The sequence below is a fragment of the Aphelocoma coerulescens genome, chromosome 9 (genome assembly GCF_041296385.1).
Source record: "Aphelocoma coerulescens isolate FSJ_1873_10779 chromosome 9, UR_Acoe_1.0, whole genome shotgun sequence".
Lineage (NCBI taxonomy): Eukaryota > Metazoa > Chordata > Aves > Passeriformes > Corvidae > Aphelocoma > Aphelocoma coerulescens.
In genome coordinates this window covers 23,476,606-23,504,382 of record NC_091023.1, presented here as the reverse complement: position 1 = coordinate 23,504,382, position 27,777 = coordinate 23,476,606, and the positions used below count along the sequence as shown (strand labels likewise).

General features: G+C 43.7%; 1 protein-coding gene across 2 annotated transcripts in view; it reads right to left on the bottom strand.

Annotated features, from left to right (window-relative positions):
• The window catches only part of GOLIM4 (golgi integral membrane protein 4), a 36,640-nt gene extending 24,677 nt beyond the window's left edge, over window positions 1-11,963 (bottom strand). For both annotated transcript variants that reach the window (XM_069024927.1, XM_069024928.1), the window contains exon 1: window positions 11,427-11,963. In XM_069024927.1, coding sequence (XP_068881028.1) covers window positions 11,427-11,613 — 187 coding nt within the window. In that variant the 5' untranslated portion in view covers window positions 11,614-11,963. The remainder of the gene's footprint in view (window positions 1-11,426) is intronic.
• Between the last annotated feature and the right edge of the window lie 15,814 nt (window positions 11,964-27,777).

Here is a 27,777-nt window from a genome sequence, read left to right as displayed (position 1 = left end):
TTATGACTTTGTTTGTTGTATCCAGGTGTGTTTAGGACATCCAACATCCTCTGGCACAAAGTTCCCCATTTGGCTGCCAGTAAAGCAGGATTTCATTCAGCCTGTGCTTTGGACATGGGAGTCTGGGAGGTGGCACATCAGACCCTATTTACCCTTTCCTCACCTCTCATTATCTGAAACAGCCAAGTTTGCAGCAAAGATATTGATTAAAACTCATGGAAATATACAATTATATGTGTTTAATAGTACAATTACGTGTGTTTAAGCTCAATTTAACACAAGTATCTTTCACTGCCAAATTACAGTTTGCATTCTTTTAATGAGTTATTAATTTGTATTAAAACAATGAGTGATTTTTCCATCAAAACTAGGAAACTCATTTTCTGAGAATAAACCATTGGTGAGCATAAACCTTCAACAAGAAGCGTCCAATAAAGATTTGTATCTTGGCAGCCACAGAAAACTCCTCTTGCATCTTAAAACATGTTCTTTATTCCACCAAGGTGCATTCTGCAGCCTTATCTACCAGTGTTTACGTTTTGACTCAGAAGCTGGATTGCTAATCAATCCCTGGCACCTATCTCCACTTTGCTATTTATCTTCAAAAGTCAAGGGCATCAGTCAAGATGAGCCCAAGTATCAACACCCTCTATAGGAAAACAAGCAGACAATGAATATTCACAAAGTCACCACCAGGCTTGGAGAAGGGGAAGAAAAAAAAAAGGCAGTACTACAGTGATGGTTTTATTCAGGCCCTGAAGGTGGTGAACGCTGAATTATTGTGCAAAAGGAACAGTGCTTGTAGCACAGCAGCTCAGGAGAGCAATGAAAATCCATAATAGGCTTCCCCTCCCATGCAATCGGGGTGGAACAGGCTTTTTGGCAAACACGTGAAACCACAAATGGATTTGGAGGGAGCATTTTCCATTCCACTTCTCTGTCTGCAAGTGCACCGTCCACGGCTCCCCCCGGTGCTTAAACAAGTGTGTGTGTGGGGGGGGAAACCCTGCACAGCAAACCCATCACAGGGGCAGCAGGAAAGGGGCAGGAGAAGGCAGGATTTGGGGTTTAGGGACCTCTCATTGCTCAGAGAATCCCTGCTGAGCTCGGGGTTTCACCCAGCACTTGCAGAGTCTGAACTCAGGCAGTGCATCCTCTCCTCTACCTGCTGTGTGCCAACCCTTGAAATACTGGGACAAAGCTGGAGAAGTCCTAAAACAGCCCCTCAGGTGGCTAAAAAGGACAAGCAAAACCTCCTCCTCCACCTCTGCCCTTTGAGTTCAGTTACTGGTAGGCTCAGCACATTTCTCTCTGATAAAAGTCCATAAAGTGCAACGTACTGAAGGTGTTGATCAAGAACAATTATTAACAAAGCACAGCTTCCATGTTTTCTCACTTGCTCCTTTGGGGAGTAGCTTGCAGGTCAGATTTTATAAGTACATACAGGAGTTAATCTCCCATAAATTTGAATTATTTCCACCAGTTAGGAACTTTAGGAAGAGCCCAGACTACAAAGGGCTTGTTACTACAGCAGGGATTTCTCCTACTTCGCTGCCAGCCTGGATATAAGATGTCTGAGCAAGAATCTGAATGAAATAAATACACTGAAAAACAGGTTTTTGAGACAAGTCCACCCCAGGAGGGGATGGAACCTATATAAGGAATCTGACAAAATCCCACGGCTGGGATGCACAAATAATTCTTCCTAGGGCAAGCTTTTAATTTTGTACGGATCTTTGCACAAATAATTGAACTTTACTTCACCATTATATTTAATAGAATGGTAAAAAAAAATGGGGAAAAATATTGTCATCTAATCTAAGAGCTAACAGGCCCTATTCCAAAGCTGGATTTACTGCAGGTATCAGTTTAATTCTTGAAATTACCTATAGAATGTAACCTACACAGATGAACAAAGAACCACAAACTCACAGAGCCCAGAAACTGAACTGGTAACCTCACAGACCAATAAAGACCTTTCACCTTCAACAAGGAAACACTGAACAGTCCTGGAACTCATCCCAATAAAATCAAGTCCTTAAGATTTTCCCCATAAAGAAAAGGAATTGAGGGAGAAGGGAGGTGTGGGATGCCCTGCATGTTCCCATATTACACCACTCAGACCAGTGCTGAACGTTACTTGCAACACAGGAGTCAGGGAGATGATGAAATTGAGATCATTTAACAGTCAAGGTTCCTTATCTTTGCTCTGTACCTCTAAGCAATAAAGCTATTATTAAGCAAATAAGACATTACATTTAAAAGAAAGCACTGCCTAGTTTACATTATCAGCAAATTTGTGACCATGCTACTTTAATCATTTGATCAGAAAGATGATCCCAGAGTCTAAAATGACCCAGCTCCCATCACCTTACATACTGGAAAATTAAGATTCCACTGGGATTCAAAAATACATGATACAAGAAATTTTACTCATTTCAACATGATTGTTTGTAACACAATTCTGAAGTCATTCTCCAAGCTTACAGTAACATCTTTCACTTAAAACCAGCAGATTTCAGTAGTCTTGGCAACTATCAGTGTTGTTTTCCCTCACACTGTGGCAGAGTTGAACTGAACCAGCAGCGTGGGGTAAACCACACTGGCACTTCTCTAGTGACACTGCCAAGGCCTGCAGAACACAGACTTGCTATAAAAACAGTTAATTCCCCATTCTTGTCCCTGCAAATAGAACCATTTCAATTGTGAACCCATGGAAAAAGCTTTTCTGCTGAGAGTAAAGCATTTCCATGAGCCAAAGTGGAATCCCTTCAATATGGTATGTAGGATAAATTCTCTAATCTAATGAAAATAATTAAAATTTTGATCTCAGGTGACATTTCATGCCTCCTCTGACACATTTCATGCTGTGAGGAGATGTTAATAATATAGCAAGAGCTGCTCCCCAAGCCCAGTATTTAAATCAGTGAATCTGCTTTCAAACAAGGAGATTCACTGATTTCACTACTGATAATCTTATCAGAAACAGATTATCAAACTGTGAGTAGCTGCTGGACAAGCAGCAGGATTCCCCACCACAGTACAAGCCATGCTGGCCACAGCATCACAGTGTGAGCTTCATCTATTTCAGACTCAACTGAGGCTTTAGCAGTAAATGGATATTCAAGTGACACTGCAAATATCTTAGAAAAAATGGAAGTATTCCCACAATAAAGACTAGGAAATCTGGGTTTTAGATGATCCCAGAGGAATCACAGGAATAGCACAAGGAAACAACATTACAGAAACCATCCATTTATCATAGAATGGTTTGGGTTGGAAGGCACCTTAAAGCTCATCTTTTTCTACTCCCCCTGCCATGGGCAGGGACACCTTCCATTATCCCAGGGTGCTCCAAGCCACAATATTTACCATATATTGAACAAAATATTGCAGCTATTCAATAATTTATGTCCCTGAAGTTTTCTGGTGTGAATTTCCACAAAAAAGGACAGAAATAGAAACCAAGGTGACGTGAAACTGATTTGTGTGTGAGGCTTCATTAGGGAACATGCAGGCAGGGATGGACTGCTCTCATTCTGCTCTCTGCAAACCACAGCTGGCACTGTGTGGACTATGAGAATTACCTTCCAAACAAACTCCTACACTTTTTACTCACATGATCAAATAATGGTTTTGTCTAATTACAGCCAGTCATGTCAAATTCCCCCCGGAAAACCACACCACGCATGGGCAGTTGTGCTTAAAAATGACCTCTGCTTTGACTGAATTCCCATATCATTTAATTTGCTCAGAGTATTAATAATTTGAAAAGTTTGTATTTAATATCTGGATCTTCACAATCGGGGGATTTTTTTTTTTTTTAAGAGAAAGCATAACATCTCCTTTCAGAGATCCTGCACCAAAAATGAGCTATCAATTAAAATACATGTGTTCCTCTGACTCAGTGTTCCAGTAAGAAGTTCTAACCAAAAAGCTCCAGTAAGTAGTTCCAGTTTTGCCTTCACTGCAGTTCTGAAAAATGGGAAATGCTGGAGAATTTGGCACATTAATGCACTCTACCCCAGAAACACACACTTGTATTTCTAAGAGATCATTGTGGCCTCTATTCAATCATAAGGATGACAGGAAAATTAATTTCTAAACTGGAGCAAGCATCCACATTTAATAGAATCCTTTTACTCCACCCTGCCTCCCATAGAGCCTTTGTTAGAAGTCAATAACACCTCTAGGAAACAACAGATTTAAGATAAGTTGGGACAGAAGAAGGATTTATCATGTTCAAACAGTAAACTGTAATAGCTGCTGCTAAAAATAAGTTTGAGAATGGGTATTAAATGCGATTAAATATTTAATCCCTTACAGATAGGCTTCAGACCTGACTTTTATCAGGAAGGAGAGCATGTTTTCCAGAAAAGATTTCCAGTGCACTCAACAAAAGGTTTCTTCCAACCCTTGGTACTGTGGGTGGGGTCAGCATCCTACCTTGCATTGCTGTTTTCCATACACCAGTAGATGATAAAGGTTTTTTTTTCTTGGAGTGATGATAAATGCAAATAGTTGGAAGAAAACTGGTGTAGTGATTTGAGACTTAAATTAGCAGAAAAATACACCAACTTTGATAAAAGCTGCAGAGACAACAGTTTTCTTCTCCCATCATCTCTGAATCTCTGGGTCTGCTCAACCCTCAGCTCCAGGAAACAAGGGCCTGTTCTTTCTCTCAAAAATTATCTTAGATTTTTTTTCAATTTTATGCAGGTGTAGTGATTGTATCAACACGGTGTCAGGATTTACATGAATATCCATATTCAGGAATTAGTAAAAAATAGACCTTGAAGAAAAAACCCCAATCTGTAGATGCACAAACTGCATCCAGAAATCAAGAGTTTGAGTTAGTGATTGATTTTTTGACTGAAAATGGCTTGGTTGAGAGTGTCAGTGTGGATAGGAGCAGGCTCCTTGCTCTGCCCTCTGGGAGCTCAGGCAGACCATACTTCTCTCATCATCTCTGTAATTAAGCCCTGGAAATGACTGCCAAACTCTGGGATCTGAGTCACCTCAGGAAAATAAGATAGCAGGCTAATTTCAGATACCTTAGGGGAGGGGGAAAACATAGAGCACAAGGTGGAGCAATTGCAGTTTCTTTTATTTCTTAATTAATGATGCATAGCAGAAAATCTCAAAAAGTTTGGGTTCTGCTACATGGCCAGAAAAAGATCAGAACTGCATCCAGCTCACAAGACCCTTCCTTAAACAAGGAGAGCATCCAAACAGGTTGGATTCCTCAAGTGCTCACCTCAGGCTCCAAGAAGACTAGAAATTCATGCCTCTGAATCCTGAAAAAGAATCCCAAGAAAAATCACCCAGCAAAGGATTCAGCTTTAATTACTTGCTCTGTATAGCTCTTTTTTTTCAGTAATCTGATTTATTTAGCTTTCATTACCATCAAACCTCAAAGCAGCACCTGACTTTCAGCAGGGCACATTAAATGACTTTTTCCCTGCAAGGATCCCATTCCAAAAAGAGGAAAGTGAATTCTCTTAGCCACAAATTGCTGGCAATATTCTCACCAGCACATCAGAGATGCTATAATGGCACTCAAATCTCACACAGGGTGGAAGCCTTACTCATAAATTGCCCCACCCAAACTCTGACAAGCAAAAGCCAGCCCAGTGAGGCAATGTGCTTGGAACGTCATTTTTAAGGCTTAGGAATTCAGGCAGGCAGGAATATGTGACAGGAGATGACTGTCCAAGAAGCCAGAATGCAAACTCACCACCATCAACCCATCCTACCTCCCTCCTCCTGCCCCAGCTCTGGAGTGTCCACTCAACTCCATCACTGACAAGCTTTAGGAGGCTTAAATCAACATCAGTAACAAATATTGGGATCTGTTTTGCATCATGTTGGCCACCAGGTCTTGTGTTAAACCGGGGAGGGGGAACACCAAAACCCAGGGAACAAACCCACGGTATTGCCTCATTCTGCTCAATATTCCCCCAGACTGCTCTGTGATCCTCAGCCAGAGACCAGCTGGGGTGCAGAGGAAATGCTGCTGCACTGGTAGAAATTTATCCTGGAACTGTTACGTCCACAAGGAAAGGGCACTTGGGCATGGATTACAGGAATGAAAAAATATAAATATGGGCATGTGCTCAATTTATCTTTCAAGTCAGAATTCAGCTGCTGGACATGGAAATTCTGCTATGCACCTGGAAACAAAACTTCCCTGAGTTAACTGATCTGAACAGAGCTCCAGCACCTTTTCTGTACTTGGGTTATGAGTAAAAGCTGGGTAATTACAGATAACCCCAAATCTTGACGTTGAGCTGCAAAACAAACACATATCTATCTAGTTATATACATACATATATGTACATGCAAAAGCATATATGAATATACCTTACACCACATACCTCTTCCATACTAAAATTCTGCACAATTTCAAGCATTTCATGTGTTTTCAAGTATTTAGAACATTAAATATCCATTGAAAATGTGAAGGGAGGTACAGCAGCCAGGTGCCCAGAGGAGGTTACAAACCAAAGCTTTCCCTTTCAGGAAGCCAGGTAGCAGAATTTGGGATGCTGTGCTTGCCATTTCAGGGGAAGTACACAGAGAACCAACCTCTTCTCTTACAGTGCTACCATGGATCTCTCAGGCAGCAACAAAACACCATCAAAATAAGTGCTGCAGTGTTATGTGCAACCTGAAAGTCATAGGAATGACAGGAATTCAAGATTCTGTTTTTAGGAAGAGCAACCAACCACACAGGAGCTGCAGTAGATGCAGCTCTACTTGTCTGATGCATGTGAAAAATAAGCCATCAAATTAGTGTTGGTTCTTCCCAGCTCTGCCAACTCAAGGTACAAGTTTAAGGCACTATAAAAGAGGGATGTGACAGTGAAGTACACCCACATCTGTATGATGTCGGAGCAGCTTTGGCACCTGTGCAGTTTTCAGGATAGGTATGAACCACTAAGGTGGCACAGAACTGTGATCCAGTACTGTGGTGCACTGTGCAGTTTTGCACACATAAAGCTACCTCAGATCTGACCAACTCCTAGCAGGTCACCCCACAGGGAGTCTTGATTTAGGACAATTGCCACAACAGGTCCAGAGGAATCCACATTTGCTTTACAGCTGGTGCTTTCCAGCATTGGATCAGAAACCTCTGAGGAAATCCACACCTTGTCCAGAGTAGGGAAAACTCTTTTAAGTCCAGAGTCCCTGCTGGGCTGGCTCCCAGGATCACAGGACAGTCTCAGGCTGCACAGAGATTGCACAAAGCCATCAGACACGTTAAGACTCTCAGAGGAAGAGCAGGAAAAATTAAGATAGTAAAAGGCACTAACTGTAGGCTGTTATTAGGATTAGGGATGAAAACAGATTAAACAGATTAAAATAGTACACGAGGGGTTACTTAACACCCAGAGGATGAGAAGACAGAAGCTGCAAGGGCTAAAAAGACATGTGTAGATACTTTCAATCCTGCAGCAGTCACAGGTACAATCAGGCTCACCTGCAGCTCTCAGTGTGGTTCTGTTCTAGCAACTGAAGCCTGTTCCTGTATGGCCAACGATTCAAGACTTAGTCTGACACATTTTTAAAGGAGGCAAAGAGCACCAAGTTTTGGTTTTATCATTTTAAGAAATGCTAAGTAAGATTATCTCTATATTTTAAATGTATATAGTGCTCAAAGAATGAGATTTAAAAATAATCAGCTTACTGGGAAGATCAGCTTCTCTATGAAAGACCTTATAGATAACAATGACTTTAGGTTTTCTCAGCAGTCAAACTATTTTGTGTCATCTCTAAATTTTGCCCCTGGTATTCCCTTTGTGGATTACAAAAGCAGCCCTACTTTCTCCACACCCAGCAGAACTTTGATAAAGAAAAATACCAAAGTTTGATGTTCTTTACAAAATCTTCTGCAATCTGATCCTCTAAAAGAGGGTAAATTTAAGATCCCAGCCTTTCTAACCCAGTTACTGTGTTCCCCAGGTCTGCCATCCTTCCCTTTGTACCCTGGGCTTATTCCAAGGGGCACAAACACTTCCCAGTGGAGGGGCTGGAGCTGTGAACACCAGAGAGAGCAGAACTCCCTGAAACAGAACCACGTGCAGCTCTCTTCATATCAGGTGTGTTTGTTAATGATTCTGAGACTCTTCCTGCACCATTTCCCAGTGATCTGTGCATTCTGCCTTGGTATTTTCCTACGTACTCCCAGGAGATTGAGCCTCCTTCATGTGTTGCTCTGTTTGAGCAAAACAAGGCAATGAAAAAGATAAAAATCTAAGAACGCTGGCTTTTCAAGGAAAAACAGAAAGAACAGCTCATTCGGGCATGAAAAACTGGCAAGTACCAAAAATAAGGTTGTTATTAGCTACATAGATTAAAAAAAAAAACAAAAAAAACCAACCAAAAACAAAACAAAAAAAATGTGAAAAACAGTAGGGGGGACAGTAGGAAGTGATGGGAGCTGCACTCTGAGCTACAGCTGAGGATCTTGGTTCAGATTTTGGGCAGACCAAAGGCACTCAGGTCCTACACTACAACCATGTCCATAAACTCAGGAGTGTCCATGAACCTCAGGCATTTCACAAATGGACTCAAGTTTCACTCACAAGCCCTGACAAGGGCACTCACAAGCTCCTCTGTGTGCAATCAGGAAAGCAACTGCTTTTGTTGCTTTTGTAGGCTCCAGCAGTCACAGCAAAACCCTACCAAAAGTCAGACAACAGGTGATATTTCACTGTCATCCAAGAGATTCAATCCAGTCAGACTTCCAGGGGCACAGCCACAATACAGCCTCAGGATCCTCAAAGACACCACTTCTAGAAGCTGCCTTTTATTTTTTTAGTTTACATTTAAAAATAAAAAGCCTCCTGGTGCAATGGTTGTTCAGGAAATAGAAGTCCAAGGTATCCTTTTCTGCGCAGCTTTAAAGTCTTATTTAATCACCCAGGAGAGCTGTGAACACCAAGAAACCAACCCCTGTTGATACAGCACCCTCCTTTCCTTTAACTTTGCCCTTCAACTGGCTTCTTTTTAAAAGATTTCAGAGTGCTTCCATCATATTTCAGGCCCCAAAGTTATCTCTAGTCCAGGATCTATACACAAACTGGTTATAGTGCATGGAAAAAATAAGTTGCATTACTTTACCAATGCAATACCTTAATTTTATTGTTCTCATAAAACAATAAACTCAAAGAATAATCTTTGGACAGCCAAGAGATATAGCTCAGATATTCTTAGAGATTTGTTTTTATTTGGCAACAGGAATATTGTTTATTTAAAATCCAGGTCATTTAAAATCAAAAGTTCAAAGTGCAGTCAGATACTGCACCTGCAAATGGGATTTTCTGTCAGCATTTTATGTTGTGTCCAAGTCTCTGCTTCAAGAGAATTCCTTCCTGTTGTTCCATAACAAAGAGTTAAATAGGAAAGGTTCAGGAATGGGTTTGGTGGTGGGTATCACAGTCAGCACTCTGCTTGTGTCTCTCCAGCTGAGCTGGGCATGGGCACAGGCTCTGAATTCCCTGTGCTCTCCTCACTAAAACTCCTACTGCAAAAATCCAGGTGATTATACAGGGCCATTGCAGAGAGAAAGAGAAGAAAACTTTATTTCCCAAATCCTCTGGAGTCCTCAGGAACATAACTTCCCTTTCCTTCAGTGGGATATTAGGCAGCTAGTGGCTGCTGCTGCATTTTGTATTTCTCTGGGCTCTCACCCTCTCTTAGGTCTAACAGCTACTTCTAGAACACAGCAAAATTTAAAGAACCATTTTTATTGTTACATTTTTCCTTCTATTCTGTGACTTAATTGCCAGTGATTATTTTTTTTAAACAGGGTTTACTGCTACTGTACTTGGCATAGATAAATCCTCCTGCTTAATGGGCTTGATACGCTGGCATGGATCCCAGAACCATGTGAGTTTATTGCATGGATCATCAAATCTATTAATGTTATCAGATCCTGGTCCATATTTCACATTTCCCATTGACACACTGACACGAGCAAGAGAATTACACAACATGCAGCTCCCACAATTGCCTGCTGCTTCCATGAACATGCTTGGACAGATGATGGCTACTCAAAATAATGTTTCAAGCATGGAAAGTTCAAACCAAAAGTCCAGACCTCACATATCTGATCCAGAGAATCTCTCCTCTGTGTAAGGATAAAGTTTGTTGCATGCTCCTCTTTGGCAGAGCTGGAGTGACAGAAAAAGCCAACTTGTCAAATTTTAACTTGAGAACAAGATGTTCCTGTGTCCCCTGTTGGCAAATGCACAGCCTAGCAAGAGTAGCCCTTTAGCCATCTGCCACACACCCACTTCCCAGCCGAACATTTACAGCTTTTTCGGGACTAAAATGAAGGTTTCTGGCAAAAAGCTCCACGGTATTACCTGGAAATGGCCTGAAATTGAAATACTAGGTAACGATGGTGTCAGCTAGTGACTAAACACATTGAAGGAACAAATCACGGTAAGAATCTAACAGCATAAGCCCAAGTCTGTGCTCTCTGCACACAAACTGTGTGCTGCCAGGCATGCTTTGATGGATGCTTCCACAGGGAAAAGGATGGCTGAGGATCATCTTGAAGTTTAGTGTTGCTACAGCAGATCCCTCTGATTCTTCTATGCTATTTTGAGAAAGAAAACTTGAAAGCTGGCTCTGGGCTTTATCTGTGCTGACCTGATAACCTTGCACTTGACAATTAGAGAGGTGCTGAGGTCTTTCACTTCCCAGACCATTGATGTTTCAGGTACATCCCTGCTGCTCTGCTTCTGATTTCTGGGCATGCACATGTCAGACACAGACACCTTTTCATCTTCAACTACAGGACACCCACATCTGCATCCTTAAACCAAGATACACAAGGATCTGTATTTATGTGGCACCTTTAAGCCAAGAAATTCAAAGTTATTCCAAAAGCAATAGAATAGCCTTACCCGTGTAACTTACTTGAACTTTACTTTTAAATTACCCTTTAAAAACACTTTATTAGAATACTCCTCTCCTCCATCCTGGAGCTATTTAAGGTTTATGCTTCCCAGGAACTGCAGATGGATGTTCAGCTTAAAACCCTGCAAAGACAACAGAGAAGCCCACAAAAATCCCAGCCTGGACACGGTCTGTACTGTTAGATGGGCAGCAGGCAGCACGCCTGCCTTTCCCTTTTATACCAGGAACTGCCAAGTGATGTGCAGTCCATTGGGAATAAGAGTCACTACAGGCTGTGTGGGAGCGAGTGGGAATGAGAGCTCTCTAGGAATCCACGCCAAAACCTCACCCTGACCTCGGCGGGGCTGGGATCCCAGCGCGGGGAGACCCTACAACCCCACAGGCTGCAGGAAAAGAAAGGGGAGAAGGAGCAAAACTTTGAGAGAGCCGGAGGAGGAGGAGGGTGTTCTGCAAGCCCTGGGGAAGGGCAGCAGAGGTTCCTGCCGAGGGAGTACCTTGTAACTGAGCCGAGAGGGACTCCTGATGCTGCTGGTACTTGAGCGCCGTGGCCTCAGCCTTCCTCAGCTGGCCCTGCAGCTCGTAGTAGAGCATCGCCCCGTACAGGAACCCGAACACCACGGTCAGCAGCAGCAGCGTCTGGAAAATCCGCTTCTGTTTCCGGGAGCACATCCCGTTGCCCATGTCCCCGGCGGGGTCCCGAGGGCCCCCGCCCGTCACGGCTCAGCAGCGGGCGGGAGGCGGCGGCATCGGAGGCCCCGGGAGGAGGAGGAGGAGGAGGAGAAGGAGGAGGAGAGGAAGGGAAGGAGGGGCGGCGGAGGCGGGGCCGGCCCAGCGTTTCAGCCCCCGGGCACGGCCGCGGCGCCCGGGGCGGTCTCCCCGGTGCGGGCAGCAGCGGGGCTCATGCTGGGGGTGCTCCGTGTCGCTGCGGCCGTGCGCCGGTCCCTGCGGCCGGGTGGGGCTGCGGGCCGGGGCTGCGGGGAACAAAGGCAGGTCCCGGCCCCGCACTGACGTGTCCCCGCTCGGCCGCGGCTCCCCCGCCGCGGGATCCCCGAAGGAAGTCCCGCTCCGGGCGCGGCCTCATTGGGTCGGGCCGCGGGGCTCTGCCCTCCCTCCGGAGCGCATTGGGTGCCCGCCGCGTCCGTCCGGAGCGGGCCGCGCTTCCCCGCCCGCCCCTGCCGCCGCCGGCCTCGTCCCCTCAGCCCCGCGTCCCCTCAGCCCCGCGTCCCCTCAGCCCCGCGTCCCCTCAGCCCCGCGTCCCCTCAGCCCCGGGGCGGGGGCGCCTCGGGAGCGGGGCTGGTGTGCTGATGAACACGGGCCGTGACAGCGGGGCCCGTGTGGCACCGCCGGGACCGTCTGGGGCTCAGGGGTACCGGGATGGCAAAGCTCCAAGGAGCCTCTTGCAGCCAAGCACCTGAGGTGTTCATGGAATCGCAGGATGGTTTGGGTTGGAAGGGACCTTAAAGGTGACCCAGTGCCAGCCCTGCCATGGGCAGGGACACCCTCCACTGTCCCAGGCTGCTCCAAGCCCCAATGTCCAGCCTGGCCTTGGACACTTCCAGGGATCCAGGGGCAGCCCCAGCTGCTCTGGGCACCCTGTGCCAGGGCCTGCCCACCCTCACAGGAACAATTCCTTCCCAGTATCCCATCTAACCCTACTCATCAGATTGCTTAATGTTTTCAGAGGTTGTTGGCTGCACTTTGTTTCGGGTGTTGAATGTCGCAGCCTTCACTGTCCTTGGCCTTTTCTTCTCCCAGAGCCCAGCCCAGGCCACTGGTACATCTCAATTCAGGCACGCAAAAATGTGGCATCCGAATTCTGTGCTCCTAAATCCCTCTGTGGTGCCAAAAAAAGTGAGACAGGGCACGTATACTTCATCAGCATAAATTCAGAATTAGCCTGAATACAGTTCCCTCTCCTACTGTATTTTATTACAGGACAAACAAAACCCAGCCAAGACTCATGCGAAACTAGAAGAATAAGCAAAAAATCAAATTCATATGCCAAAGTTTTTTTTTTTTTCCTAAAAATATCTAGCTCATAAATCTATGTTTTTCATAGGCATTATTCTGGCCTTAATAGAAAAACAACATCAAAGAAGCTTAAGAAATTCTTATTCAAATATTCTGCATATTCCAGTAATTAATAGCAGTCAGTACCACAAGCTAATATGATTTCTAGGTGTATTTCAAATATCTGTTTGATATATTTTCATCTAATAGAATCCCTTGCTCTCGGTTCGAGGACCTAAGTGTTTGAAATTAGCGCTAGACATCCAGGAAGGAGCTGTAATTGCTTTGAAACAGTGATGATATAAAAAAAACCCAAACATCGAGACCTTTTCCCTTGTCTTTTGGGAGCTTCCTGGGGTACTCAAAGTTACATTTAAAATCTTTTGTTCCAACAACGAGTGTTTCAAGTTGAGGTATTTTCATGCTGATTTAAGTATCCATTTCTTTCCCAAAAAATATTCCCAGAAAGTTTCTTAGTATCACCCAAGCTCCAGCTCCCCTCCCTCTCCCAAGCTCCTTCAGAGCTGTCCTGTGCTTTTTCCATTTCTGGGTCTTCAGGCTGAGCTCTGCTGAGTAAAGTGAGATCATTCTCTTTTTTTTTGGACTGTGACTTTCAAATCACTGGGGTGATTTATACATCAGTATAAATTTATAGATTTATACAGCTCTTCAAATGATTTAATTTTTTGTGTTTCCACTTGTTGCTTACATCACCTCTCATAAAACCAGTCTGTCTTTAGTTTTGATTACTTTGCAGTGGAGAACAATTGGCTGACATTTAAAAATGTTTAAAGTGATAAAATGTAAATTTAAAAGGACACTGAACCCACAGTGTTATTTAATACCTATTCCAAATACATTTAATTGATTATGGTGTAAATATACTCTAACTGCTTGTAGAAATTGGCAATATCATTAACAAATGCTAAGAAAAAAAAAAAGGCAAATTACTATCTCATTTTGTTTAATCAAATATTGCTTATATGCAGTAGCTGCTAGTGATAGATCTCTTCAGCTCGTGTAAATTGTGATTCTCCATGAACAAACCAATTAAAGTTGAAATGAGGAATTTATTGGGAGCAAGGGACTATTATGCGAAGCTATTAGGCAAATTTGAATTGGAAGTCCCAAAATAGAAAGGTTTGGACCTAAAAGAGGCTGTAATATATTAAAAAGCATTAAATTAGTTGCTAGGAGAGAAACATTACTTGGGCTAATCTCTGGATACGTTACTGGTCTAATCAGAAGAGATGGGGGATGAGTGGTTTCCAAGCCATGGGGAGCTCAGAGGCTGCAGAGGGAATTCATGGCAGGAATTTACACCCAGCCATTTATCAGCTCTGGTTTCATTTCCCGAGCAAAGGAGGCTTGTGCAACCCAGCTGCCTGTCAGGTTGTGCTGCTCAGCACCAGGCGTTGGCCAAAGCATTGGCCAATTCCATCAAATTTAACCAAAAAGCAAACTGAAATTCCTCTAAGTTTTGAGAAATGTATGAATTATAACCCTGTAAGTTCCTGTACATGAGGAAAGGCTATGGGCACTCAAACTCAGCTGGATAAGTGAGAACCTGATCAGGGGAGAGATGTTAGAAAAATCCCATTTCCTAGGGACACAGGTTCTCATCGTGAACCACAAGATGTGGGAAGTGCATCCCTCTGTAATTTGGACACCACAGAACAACACTTTTTGGGTTTTTTTGTTTCTTTTATTTATTTTCCTTCTCATAATATAATCTTCTTGTATATTCTCTCTTTTTTTTCCACTGTCAGTTTTACTAAACTTGATGCCACAATTATTACAGAACTAGGGGCACCAATATCTAATAAAATTGATCATTGAACAGCTTTGAGTTTTTTCCAGAATGCTGTAATGAGCACAGCAGCTAATCAGGCAGCAGATCTTTTATTTATTTTTATTTTATTTTAATCTTCCCAATCAATGGATCAGGGATCCCAAGAGATGGAAATGCACAGTGAAGGTTGTCCCACACAAGTCACAGCCCATTCCTTTGGTTGCCAGAAGTTAAGGAATGTTCTGGCAAGGCATCTGTTATTAGATCTCCAGCTACAAAGTACATTCCAGCTGCAGATGTTTAGCCAAGAATGACCTTTCTGTCCAGTGGCTAAAGCTTACTAAGGCACACAAAGATTGTTTTAACATGCAGTGTCATCTATTAGTGATCAGGAACTGCAGGAATAAAAAGATTGGACTCAAAGAGGTGAACGCTCCTGGGAAAATTGAATTTACCCCTGCCTGAGGTCATAGTTTTGACACTGGGAGAAGTCAGGATTTTAATAGCTGGCCCATTCTGAGTGTCCAGCTTGAGTAATCAGTTGAACTCTGTTTGTTGATGTCCACACTGGAGGTGAGGACCAGGAGGGCTGTGTTTTAATATAGAAAGTTCTATGTTATTTAATATTCTGGGGAAAAAGCAATAATCAAACATAAGGCATCCCGAACTGAACACTCCAAGTTGTCAGACCTTTGACATTTATGTTCTTGTGCCCCAGTTCTGGATGTGAAATAGGAGGTGATGATTGACTTCATGGATGCATATAAAGCTACCTTTATGTAAATCCCTCAGCATTCATGGTAGGAATGGGGATAAAACACTGGTGAGAAAATTGTGTGGGGGTACAAAGAGTAATTTAAACAATTCCCTGCTGAGGTAAGAAATGTGGTTCCTGGTGGAGAAGACTGAGGAGGCTACACTGTGACTTTATCTTGTTTCTGATGCTTCCTCACTTAAACAGCCTTGTCGTTCTAGTGGCTCAAACCCATTATCCTTTGTGAATAATTCATGCAGGTAAGTAGATGCATTCAAATGCACAGATGCTGTAGCAGGGCTAGGAAGTAATGGGGCTCTATTTGGCACAGTTACAAATTCCCTGTACACGTGACACGTACAGGATGCACTTGGAATTCCCATACGGGACTTTATGTCACTGCCATGCAGCCACCACAGCTGAACTTCAGTGTATCCTGTGCTGGAGCCATTTGTTGCCTGTCGAGGCAGGACAGCTTCTAAGAAACACTGACATTTGATCAGCCTTTTGCTGCAATCCCCAGAGAAAAAAACCCCTCCTCATGCCATTACACGCTCCATTGTTCTTAACATGACAGCTTCCATAAAAACAATAGTAAACACTTAAAATAAAGAGTAGGATCCCATATCTTTTAAACGGTGAATTGACTTTAAACAATTGAAAACCCCTGTTCCTGAGGAACAAAAAAGAAAAATAATAATGATTGAGTGCTAATGATAATCTGGATACTCCTACAATTAAGGGGCAGGATATTTGAGCCTTGGGGCACTGATCTAACAGCACATTTTGTGCATTGACACTGGGAGCTGTTTGTGTTTTGCTTCTGTGGGGCTTTTTGGTGCTACAGATCCCTCTGAACCAGTGGGTGAAATCAAACAGCGACTCGGGCTGCCCCATGCAGAGGAAGGAGTTTTGTAGGATGAACAACTGCACATCAAAGCCCTGGGGCTGTGCCTGCAGCCAGGTGGGAATGGGGGGGAAAAGTCCTAAATGGGAGGAAAAACCCCTGCCTCCTGCGGGAGCACCATGCAGGGGTGAGGACACTGGAGCCTGGTGGCTTCTCCGTGCCTGGAGTGCTTGGGAATTCTCTGTCCTACCTGCGAGGGAAGGGGGCTTCCCCACGGTGCTGTTTCAAAGGACAGCAGCTGCATTCTGCATTTTATGAGTTAGAGGAAATTGTTGAACTTGGGAAGGCTGACTGCAGACATTGTTTTTCTCTCATACATAGGATAATCTCCAGTGATTACATTTTCCTGGTGCATTTCCCATTGGGCTGTCCAGACTGGAGGCTGTGGCAGATGCAGGAGTAAATAGGTCAGTGAATTTTGAATTGTTCCATCCCCTGCTTTTTCCAGTCTTGTCACACTTATCCACATTTTTTTTCACAGTCTTTGTTTTTCCAGCACCTGAATAAAAGCCAGGATCTGAAATCCCACAGCTGTAAAACTGTCTGGCCTTCCAGAAATCCCATCTTCATAATTGTTTATGTTATCATTGCACTGTAAGATAGTGAGTGATGAACTAATGAACATTCATTGATGTTTATATTTGGGATATCCTTGTGATTTTTAAAGGATCTGAAATGGAGACTTTCAAATGGAGTTTGGAAACTCTTACTTTGTAAAGTTAATTTGAGGAGAGAAAACAACCACTCAGGAATTTATGTTTAAAATATGAAGAAATGTAGATAAAGAATTTTAAATGAGCTTAAAATGAACTCAGGACTTCAACAGCCATATCCACATTCATTTTCATCTTCACGGGACTGCAGTCTCTGTTAATGATATTATCATGGCCTGGCAGACTCAGAAACAGCAGCTGTTTTTCCAGTCAGTTACAGGGTTATCCCTAAATAGTAGTTTTAATTTAATTGGAGTTATTGACTTCTAGCTTCTTCCTATTCACCAGGAAAATGTGTGCAGGCTTTTTTCCTAAATTGCTTCCTAATTGTTAGTCTTGGAAGGGCTTTGCTGTTACATTACAAACTAAAATTAGTTCCAGTCCAAAGGAATTCTACATATTTGTTTGGGAACATGTAAGAGCCCGGAGGAGTGGAGAAAAGGGCTGAATTTGAGAAAGACCTGCTGAAAAACCTTCAATCTCTTCTGAAAGATATCTGAAATTACTTCAGTCCTATTAGTGACCAATTACTCTTGACTACTTCCTGTTGAGAGAATTATTGTATTTTATTTGCTACCAAAGCCTCATTTGAGTCACGTTTTGCCTGATTCTGGTTTTATCTGAGTTCCCTACAAAGGATTTTGTGTAGGATTCTCTCCACATTATCTTATTTACTGGAAGATGAATGGCTGGTGGCGGCTCTCAGTCACTTCCACATCCGTTTTCCTCACAGCTTTCCCTGATTCCCAGCTCTTTGGTCTGTCTGGCATCGGGGTGTTCCTGCAGAGGTCAGGTTTATTATGCACGTAAGCGAGGATGACAAAGTAAAGAACCACTAAGGACTCGAATGATGATGGTCCTAAAAGAAATAATTAATCGTTACACCAGTCAGACTCCTGAACCAGCTGTAGAAACCATGCTGAAAACTGATCTTTTTTGTCTGTGAAAAAAACACAACTTGGCTTTTGGCTTGGATCCATACAGCACCGTAAGGACAGGAAAAAAGATTCCGGGAGCTGTTTGTTTTTGTAGTTCTTAAAACCCATGAGCTCAGGGTTTGGAAATGCTGGGGGAAAAAAAAAAAAAAAAAAAAAAAAAAAAAAAAGGAGGGAAGACCTGGAGCAAAGCAAGGGGAATTCACACGCAGGGTGGAGAGGGAATGTTGGATATCGGTGCCACCTAGTGGGGATTCTCCAGAAGATCGAGGAGAGCCAGGCCGCTGCTTTTCACCCTAAAAAAATCTCCTAGAGAAAGAAAGAAATCCTTGATGAGGGTGTGGGTGCTCAGCAGCATCAGTAAGTAAGGCTGGGAGTGTGTGAGATGGAGGACACAGGTGGTGGATGGAAAAAGTAAAGTTAATTAAATCTCTGGTACAGCTCCTTACAAGGGGACTGTGTCTTTTAGAGTCAGCTAACAAAAAACCCCTAACACTGCTCAGTGGATGTAGGGGAGCTCTTTGCATCTGGAATATTGCCCTGGAAGGTTGGGGAGGGGCTCGAGACAGTGCACATGCAGGATTTATTAACCATACCTGGGCTGGAAGTGCTTGGAGGCAATGGAGCTCATAAAGTTTTACAAGCATTTACACAGCACATTTACATTGTGAATAAAGAAGTGCTACAGCTGCTGGTAAGAACCTCTGCACGGAGTTACTGCCTTGTAAATAATGAGCCTTGAGAGCAAAATCTACTCACCTACATTATCAGACATTCTTGTGCTCTGGCCATGATGATGAACAGTCTGTGGCTCAGTGCATGCCTTTTTTTTTTTTTTTGTTTGGTTTTAAAAAATAAATTAATTTCCTAAGGAAATGATGTTGCAATCAGCTAAGGGTGTCGTGTTTGTGTGTTGTTCACTTTCAAACCTTGCAATTCATTGTCTAACTCGAGCAGATTTACCAGAGGGCAGCAATCTCAGATACAACATTGCTGAAATTTCATGCAAATTGGTGTCTGGGTAGAGGAGAGTGAGCCGGGGGAAATGTGCCATCAACTGGCCTCTAATAACATGGAAAAATACTTAATACACACTGCTAGCACAAAATAACCCTACCATTACTTTTCATAGTAAACTATAAACCACAAGATTTTCAAAGATAAGCTTCTGCTGGAAGTATTTGTTCAGGCAAAAGCAACAGAAAAGTGGCAGTAAAAGAGGAATGTGAGTGGGATGGGGGCATTGAACAGCATCAGGGGTTTTACTCCTGATTGCACTCTCTGCAGAGGGATCCCTCACAGCCCAGCACACTGCCTGGCACTGTGGCACCACTGAATGCCACAGGGATTCTCAGCTGCAACGCATTTAGACCCTGGCAGAAACTCCAAGTGTCTGCCTTACCTGGGTGGCTCTCGCTGTTTCATAACAGAGAAGCCTGGTGCAGTCTGAACACATTCTTACTGTTTGCCACTCATTCTGCTTCAAGTGTGAGATCACCTTGTCCCCAGGTGGGGCTCAGAACTGCAATGTGTGACTGCCAGAAGGCAGAAGGACTGATGGTCCTTTGATTTAAAAGGGGGTGGCAATTCACGGAGTCCCAGGAAAAAAAAAAGGAATGGAATGAACTCCTGATCTCTGTGCTGCCCCTGGGACACCTTTGCCTCTCTTGTCTCTGGGCTCAAAGGGGCTCTCCCTTCCTCCACACTTACTGTGGAAAGAGGAGGATTTGTTTCCTGGGCACCTGGCCTTGCATCCCTAGGGATCAAAGATGTGTTTGCAGGAGAGGGAGAGAGAGAGGAGATACCAGAAGCCTGGTGATGCAGATCACAGAATCCCAAATCCCAGAATGGTTTGGCTTGGAAAGGACCTTAAAGTTCATCCAGTGCCGCCCCCTGCCATGGGCATGGACACCTTCCACTATCCCAAGCTGCTCCAAGCCCCCTCTAACCTGGCCTGGAACACTTCCAGGGATCCAGGGGCAGCCATGATCAATGGGAACAGTCCACGTGTTTCAGCAAATATCCCAAAACCCCACAGCATCAGGCACACCTGGAAACCTGATTCTCTGTAGTTTCTCTTTGGATATTTTATGCTTTTTGGAGAGCCACTTTTGCTGACCTGATCCAGGGCTGGGACACGAGACTTTGGAGAGGAGCTGTAAATGTTACTTCTTGCATGTTGTTTATTATCTTCAAAAGGAATCTCCTTTACAAAGAGCCCCACGGAAGTTCCTGTATTTAAAAATAGCAACCCTAAAGGGCTTGTATTTTCCTCTGAGCTTAGCTTCTTCCAGATTGCATGAGTCAAGGAAAAGCCTGAACATACAGGGAGGAAGTGACATAGACATATTGCTCGTGATGAGAGCACTCAGCAAATGGGAAACAGAAATTTGGCAGGGGCAGTAAGGAAGATTAAAATACATCTGGTCTAGAGCTGTGGTATTCCAAGGGGTGAAATAACCCAAACAATTGGAAATCAAAATACATCATTGGATATTTTAACATTCAAATGCCAGCAACTGGGAGAGTGAATTTGCCAATTTTTGGTAAAACAGTATTTTATTATGGTGAGCTTTCTGCAGTGGCTTAGGTAAACTTCCTGGTTGCCTAAAATTAACTTGTTTTATCTGTAAAGAGACTCAAAGAATGGAGAAAGCTGCTTCAGCAAAGCAATAAAGCTTTTGAGTTCATGTAGCACAAGTAGAAGAAACCCACTATTAGGAAGAGCTGATTTTTTTCTCCAGTTTCAGATGGCATGAATCTCTAAATCTAAAGGTAAAATAATTGCTGACCTCTTACCCTTAAGAATGACTGATTAAAAGCACAATTCCTAATCAAATCAAGTAAGCACTATGTTTACCCAAGGGCTGCACCTCGCAGAATTGCTATTTAATGTGTATTATGTGTGTAAAACAAAGACTGGAATTCCTACAGACACTTCTCTGGGTGACACCCTCGTTCTGTTCAAGCCCACATCAGATTACTGACTACAGCATACTCCAAATTTCACTTTTACTTTCTTTTCCCTTCACAATTTAAGAGGCAATTGCTTTGTTTTGACTTGACTCATAACCTGAGGCATGACTAACGCCGATGTGCAGCGATAAAACTTCCTGTTCGGGTAAATCCCAAGAAACTTGAGCAACTTTATTGTCAATTTGGACTCGTACCAATGCTACAGTGGAGGATTTTTTTTTTTTTTCATTTTTATTTCCACAGTAAAAGTAAGAGGCCCCAGATGAAAGATGACAGCCAGGCTGCATGTTAGAGCAGTTTAGGTCCAGAGCCAGACCTGTATTCTGCAGCCTGAACCTTTTTCTAATTAAAATAAACTTGATCTACTGTTACAGTGTTCGAGAGCTTTTGAAGTCAGACTCTCCCTCTTCCACTTTTGCAGGGTATTTTAAGAAAAGAAGGTTGTCTCTGCTTTGGGACACATAAATGGAGCTTGGTTAATAGAGGATAGTAACCATAGGGTAGATGATGTTGTAAACTTCTTATTCCTCTTTGATGTGTCCATCCTAAACCCCTGAATTTTTTACAGCATTTATCACGATGGTATTTGGTGATATTTTAAGTTTAAGAGTGGGCTTACTGTCTTTTTTCCCCCCCTCAACTCACTATCCACTGTCTTTTTAGAGCTTTCTTCATGTGTTTCTGTGCAAATTTTGAATCTTGTTCAAGAAGTAGGTTTTATATGATTTTCTCAAGACATGAAACCTCACAATCAGCCAGGATTCCCCATCCTCTTTGTCACTTATAACCAAATTTGCCAATATTTCTCTATAAATACCAAAGGCACATTCCCTCGTCTGAAGAAAAGTTAAGTTTTTTAAAATGGAAAATAAATTTCCATTTTTTTTCCATAGGGATTACAGTATCTAGGATATTTTTCATGAAAACAGGTTCCTTCCCTTATTTGAAGGGAAGAGCTAACCCCCTGACTTTAACAAGCTTCACACTTTTAGCAATGTGCTCTTTAGAGCTCACTCCCAAGCCCATGCAGATACATCACGATATTCGATATATTCAGGTGAAATGCAACGCACAGCTGAAACCTTCAGGGTTCCCAGAGGCTGGATGACACTCCTGAGTGTCCCTTCTTGGGAAAAGAGTTGTTCTAGAAGAGCCAGAGTTGGTTTAAACTTGATGTGTGGCATATTAGCCTCACAGGATGCTCTACCATCAGCCTTGTTTCAGTTGAGGACTTCCCATCCCTGGCAGTGTCCAAGGCCAGGCTGGACAGGGCTTGGAGCAGCCTGGGATGGTGGAAGGTGGCCCTGCCCATGGCAGGGGTAGCACTGGATGGGCTTCAAGGTCTCTTCCAGCCCAAACCATTCTGGGATTCTGTGATAAACCTGTAAGTGGCAGATGTCCAACATTTGCAGTTAGTTCAGGATGACTTCTGGCAATAACAAAGACTCTTGAAGGTGCCAAAGCTGTTACCACTGCTCACAACTTCTGCATGTAAACATAAAAAACTGCAGACTGCAAAGCCACAGACTAATGGGGTTTTTCTCACCTACAAAACTGTGCAGTTCAGCCTGGGTAGAGCAGTCCCATATAACAGGAAACTTTGCTCAAGAGGTCTTGAAATCCCTGGAAATCTTTTTTGTATTGCCTGGGCCCCAAACCCTCTCATTATTAACCAGATCCAGAACATGCATCCAAGCTTTCTATCCTGTTTCCCTTCCATGGTGCTTTGATGGGACACAATTTAAATTCCTTTCAACTCAAATTCTCCTTGACTACAAGAAACATTGACTGGGATCCTGCCTTTAAAAACAGCCGAGTAGAGGAGGCCCTGTGCTCAATCCCAGCCAGTCAGGCCTTTATGATCTGAGCTGCTTTCCACACCAACATCTCCTACGGGAAAAAAGTGCAGGGATAACACTTTCCTCAGAGGTGACACATGGAAGTTACAGCCCTCTCTGAATCAGGGAAAAGAAGAATTTGGCCATGGATTCTCCATACTTTCGGGACACAGGCTGCCCAGAGAAGCTGTGGCTGCCCCATCCCTGGCAGTGTCCAAGGCCAGGTTGGATGGGGCTTGGAGCAACCAGTGAAAGGTGTCCCTGCCATGGCAGGGGGTGGAACAAGAAGATCTTTAAGGTCCCTTCCAACTCAAACCATTCTGGGATTCTTTTCTATGGTTCTGTGATTAAAATATTCCAAACCCTGGGCTTCTGACTGTTTTGGATACCATGTTGAAAAGTCTTGATGTCATCCCAAGCCAGACGGGGACCATACTGTAAATCTCCATTTCTTTTAGGCTGGAGGAAGAGTTTCTCCCTTCAAATAATGAGCTGCTTTTACTGAAACAACCAACCAGCAATGTGCTCCTGCCAATTTAAGTCATTTTCCTTTGCACCTAAAGATTGAGTCTGGAAAAAATGGGGGTTTTTTTATGTTTTACTTTGATCATACTGCTTCTCTGTCCAATATCGTATATATTCCTTTTGCCTTGAAGTTTATGTGGACTTTACTTTTAGACCATATTTATCCCTGAGATCAGGACTCTGTTGTTGAATGGAATTTGGAAAAGGGATTAGAAAATACAGGGTATGAGCACACGTGTGAAATGTGCAGTAAAGAGCTTCTAACTGGGGTCTCCCCATCCCTAGAGCCCCTCCAGCAGTGGCCAAAAATGCTGATACCACTGAACAGGACAATGAGGGAAACAAAAAGAAGAGAGACACAAAAGGAAGAGGCAAATAGGCTGATTGATGATCCCCAGCTCATCAGTAACCTTTGTGAAAGGAGGGAAACACAGCAAAAATTCCTCACTCCAAGCTCCCTGGTGTGTCATATTTTTTAAGTTCCTCCTAGAACGCAGCTGCCTTCTGGACAAAGGCCACCTACGTTTCGCCACATTTTAGCTTTCTGATTCATATTCATCAGCAAGAAGCTTATCCAAGCTGGTTTAGGAACCTCCATGTGGATTGAGGGCTGTGTGACCTGTAACTTCATCTTTTCCTGACAATAAGCATCACAAAAGTAAACGACTGGAGTACATTTGTGACAGTATTTGCAGAAACAAATCCAGAAAATCCTTCTGGGGTTCTTAGTAACCTCTCAGAAGCTGAATAATAAGCCCTTTGAAATGAGTACATAATCTTTTTTGGGTTTTTTTCAAGGAAATATGACTTCATGTTTCAAGACATGGCAGGGAAGCCTCTGTATGCAAATCACCTTGTGCTGATGAGGTATTGTTTTACTTTTTAATGAGGGGAGAAACGCTGGCTGAAGTGCAGCCGTGGTCTACATTAAAAAGGAGCAGTGCATTTGTTAGCCAGATTTAACACCTTGTAAGGAGAACGTGCAGTGACAGAAATATTTCTTGCAAGTGCAGCCTGGTGGGAAAATGCTGAGATGTTCTGGCTCTCAATTTGCACAGCACGGTTCTACTTTCTGCGGGTATGGGCACTGTCAGGACGGGGTGGGTGCTCCTTAAACTATTCAGGTGTGGTCCCAATGTTTGTTTTACATTATTTTTATCCATTATAGTCTAGGGATGGCACTGGCACCTGAACTGCTCAGCAAACACAGAGGCTGGTTCCTTTCCAACAAGTGACAGGATGAGAGGAAACAGCCTCAGGGGGAGGTTTAAATTGGATATTAGGGAAAATTTCTTCATGGAAAGGGCTGTCAAGCAGTGGAACAGGTTGCCCAGAGCAGTGGTGGGGTCACCATCCCTGGAAGTGTTCAAAGGCTGTGTGGATGAGGCATTTGAGGACAGGGTTTAATGGTGAACATGGTGGTGCTGGCTTGGCACTGGAATTAATGACTTTAGAGGTCTTTTCCAACCTTAAAGATTCCATGGCTTTATGATCCCTGATTGCTGCAGAAGAAACTTCTCCAGTCCTTCTGGTGCTTCTCTCTGACACAAGGGGTTTTTTTTTTTTCCCCCTCAGTTCTTCTCTTCTCTTCTCTTCTCTTCTCTTCTCTTCTCTTCTCTTCTCTTCTCTTCTCTTCTCTTCTCTTCTCTTCTCTTCTCTTCTCTTCTCTTCTCTTCTCTTCTCTTCTCTTCTCTTCTCTTCTCTTCTCTTCTCTTCTCTTCTCTTCTCTTCTCTTCTCTTCTCTTCTCTTCTCTTCTCTTCTCTTCTCTTCTCTTCTCTTCTCTTCTCTTCTCTTCTCTTCTCTTCTCTTCTCTACCATTCCTGCAGTCAGTGTGAGATTTATTCTTCCTCCTCTTTCTTCTCTCCTTGCTCGATGATCTTTAACCCTGAATTATTTAAATTTCTCTTCTATTCACACTCTAATATTCCTCAGCAGCACCACCACGTGTTGGGTAACCCTGAGCACTCTGGTTTATGTGGCTGCTCAGTCAATGACATTTCGGACTTAGTGCCGGGCCAGGGCCTTGGATGTTGTTCCTGCGGGGTACCGGAGTCTCTCGGGCTCCCTTCTGTCACAGATTCCCGTTGCCAGCGGCGGTGGAAAGGTGGGACCAGGCTGTGCTGGCATCCCCCGCGCCCGGTGCCCTTCCAGGATGGGGCCGCCAGGTGGCACCAGATCCCTGACGCTGGGGGACATCCCGGGAATTCCCGCTTTTCCCGGGCATTCCCGCACCTTCTGGGCATTCCCTCTTTTCCCGAGCATTCCCGCACTTCCTGGGAACTCCCACTTTCCCGAGAATTCCCGCACTTTCTGGGAATTCCCGCTTTTCCGGGCATTCCCGCACTTTCTGGGCATTCCCTCTTTTCCCGAGCATTCCCGCACCTTCTGGGCATTCCCGCTTTTCCCGAGAATTCCCGCACTTTCTGGGCATTCCCTCTTTTTCCGAGCATTCCCGCACCTCCCGGCAATTCCCGCATCTCCCGGGCATCCCCGCACCTCCCGACCATTCCTTTCATCTCGCGGCCATCCCCGCATCTCCCGGGAATTCCCACTTTTCGGGGCATTCCCGCATCTCCAGACATCCCCGAATTTCCCGAATTTCCCGCCTACCCAGGGCAGGGCAGACTGGTAGAGCTGGGTCCGGCCCGCAGAGGGAATTCTGGGCTGAGCTCGGAGAGCTTCGGCTCCGCCTTTGTCTCCTTTTTGTCTGGCCAAACGAAGCCTTGGCAAGGTAAAACCACTTTGGTTTAGGTTTCAGACTTAATAAAATGAAAATTCCCGAGAAGGTGACTACGAAGATTGAACTAAACTCCAAATATTCAAACGCTGAAAAAAAAAAAAACCAAAATCGTGGTTTAGGGAGTTCCCTAAGCCAGCAGATTTGTTTTGTCAGGATCCATGGAAGTGCTGGCTCCTGAAAAAGTCTCCTGGTCTGAAGGATCTTTGTGAGGGAATCTTTGTGAGAGGCTCTTTCAACCCATCTGCCCTTCATATTCCAGGACACCTTTGTGGAAAGCTTTTTGCTCTCACCCACCTGTCCCTGGCTTCCTCGGTTTTTTGTGCCACAGAATTCCTTCAGATCTGCAGAGGGATGGATTCTGCTCCTCAGGTGTTTGTATCTGCCCTGAGCTGCTGCTGGTTTCTGTTCCTCTCTGCACACACCTCCTGCTCCTGCACCATTCCAGGTGTTTGAGGAACATCTGACATTTTATAGGGCCTAAAGAACTTGGCTACTGAGAGAAACAGCATTTCCTCCTCCAGAAAGTAGCAAATACTACATTGATACTCTTCTTCCACTCTTCTGCTCTCTTCACTGAGAGTAGAATCTGTTCAAGGAATATAAAAGTTAGTTGGGGACACCTGTCCACGTTTTATTTCAAAGGGGTTTTTTTATTTACCAGCTTTATTTCAGAGCCAAAACAGAAATGGGAAGTAGAAAATAGGGGGAAAAAAAGTCCTTCCCCCATTTATGGTGATTTCTTCACAAAGTTGAGATGTTCATTAAGTCACAAAACATAAAACTGTGTTTGATAACGTTCATCTGAGCTTCCCATGATCTGATGCATTGGCTTGGCCCTCAAGATGACTGCTCTGAGCATCCTATCTCTGCTTCACTTTGGATGTGTTCCAAGCTGCCTTTCTCTCCCCTGGGAGTGAGGCATGATCATTTCCTTCTTCCACTGTGTGGTTTATTTAAACTATAAAAATGGAATCTCCCACTGTATATTTTTTCACAACTGATTTTATTTCAGGGGACATCCCTAGATGTTAATATAATGGAAAAATAGTCGCTGTGATTTTTTTTTTTATTATTGAAGTTTTTCTTTCTGTCTCTGAATTGCTGATAACATTCAAGAAAACTTTTCCACAACTTTCAGGCAGCCTTTGCCAGAGGTTTGTAAAGGGTTTTGAGATCTGCAGGATGAACACTCAAAAGTGCCAAGTGAGATGATTAACAGTGGATGTTTATTACCTTGAAACAATCCACAGAGTTTCACTGGGAACATGAATAAAGTGTTTGTACCCAGCTGATGGAAACTGGGGGACTACAAAACATTTTAATTCCCTTCTCCCCCCCCAGGGCAGCTCTCGTCCTGCTTTTCCTTGACCTGCTGCTCTCGGTGTGCTGGTGAGTTGCTTATTTTCAGTGCAAATTTCGCTCACACAGCCCAAAGTCTGCACTGGAAATGAAGCACTTTGGCTTATGTAGCCTCATTATTTTTCTCCCCAGCACACCATGGCACAAGGGGGGGTTTTACAAAGCTTAATTGAAACCAACAGGTACCTGTCTCACCTGCACTTGTTAGAAATGCCTACCTGGTGCTGAGTTTGTGTACTTGGGCTTGCACAAAAATATTTATGGCAAATTGGTTTCAAACTTACTGTAAGAGGGT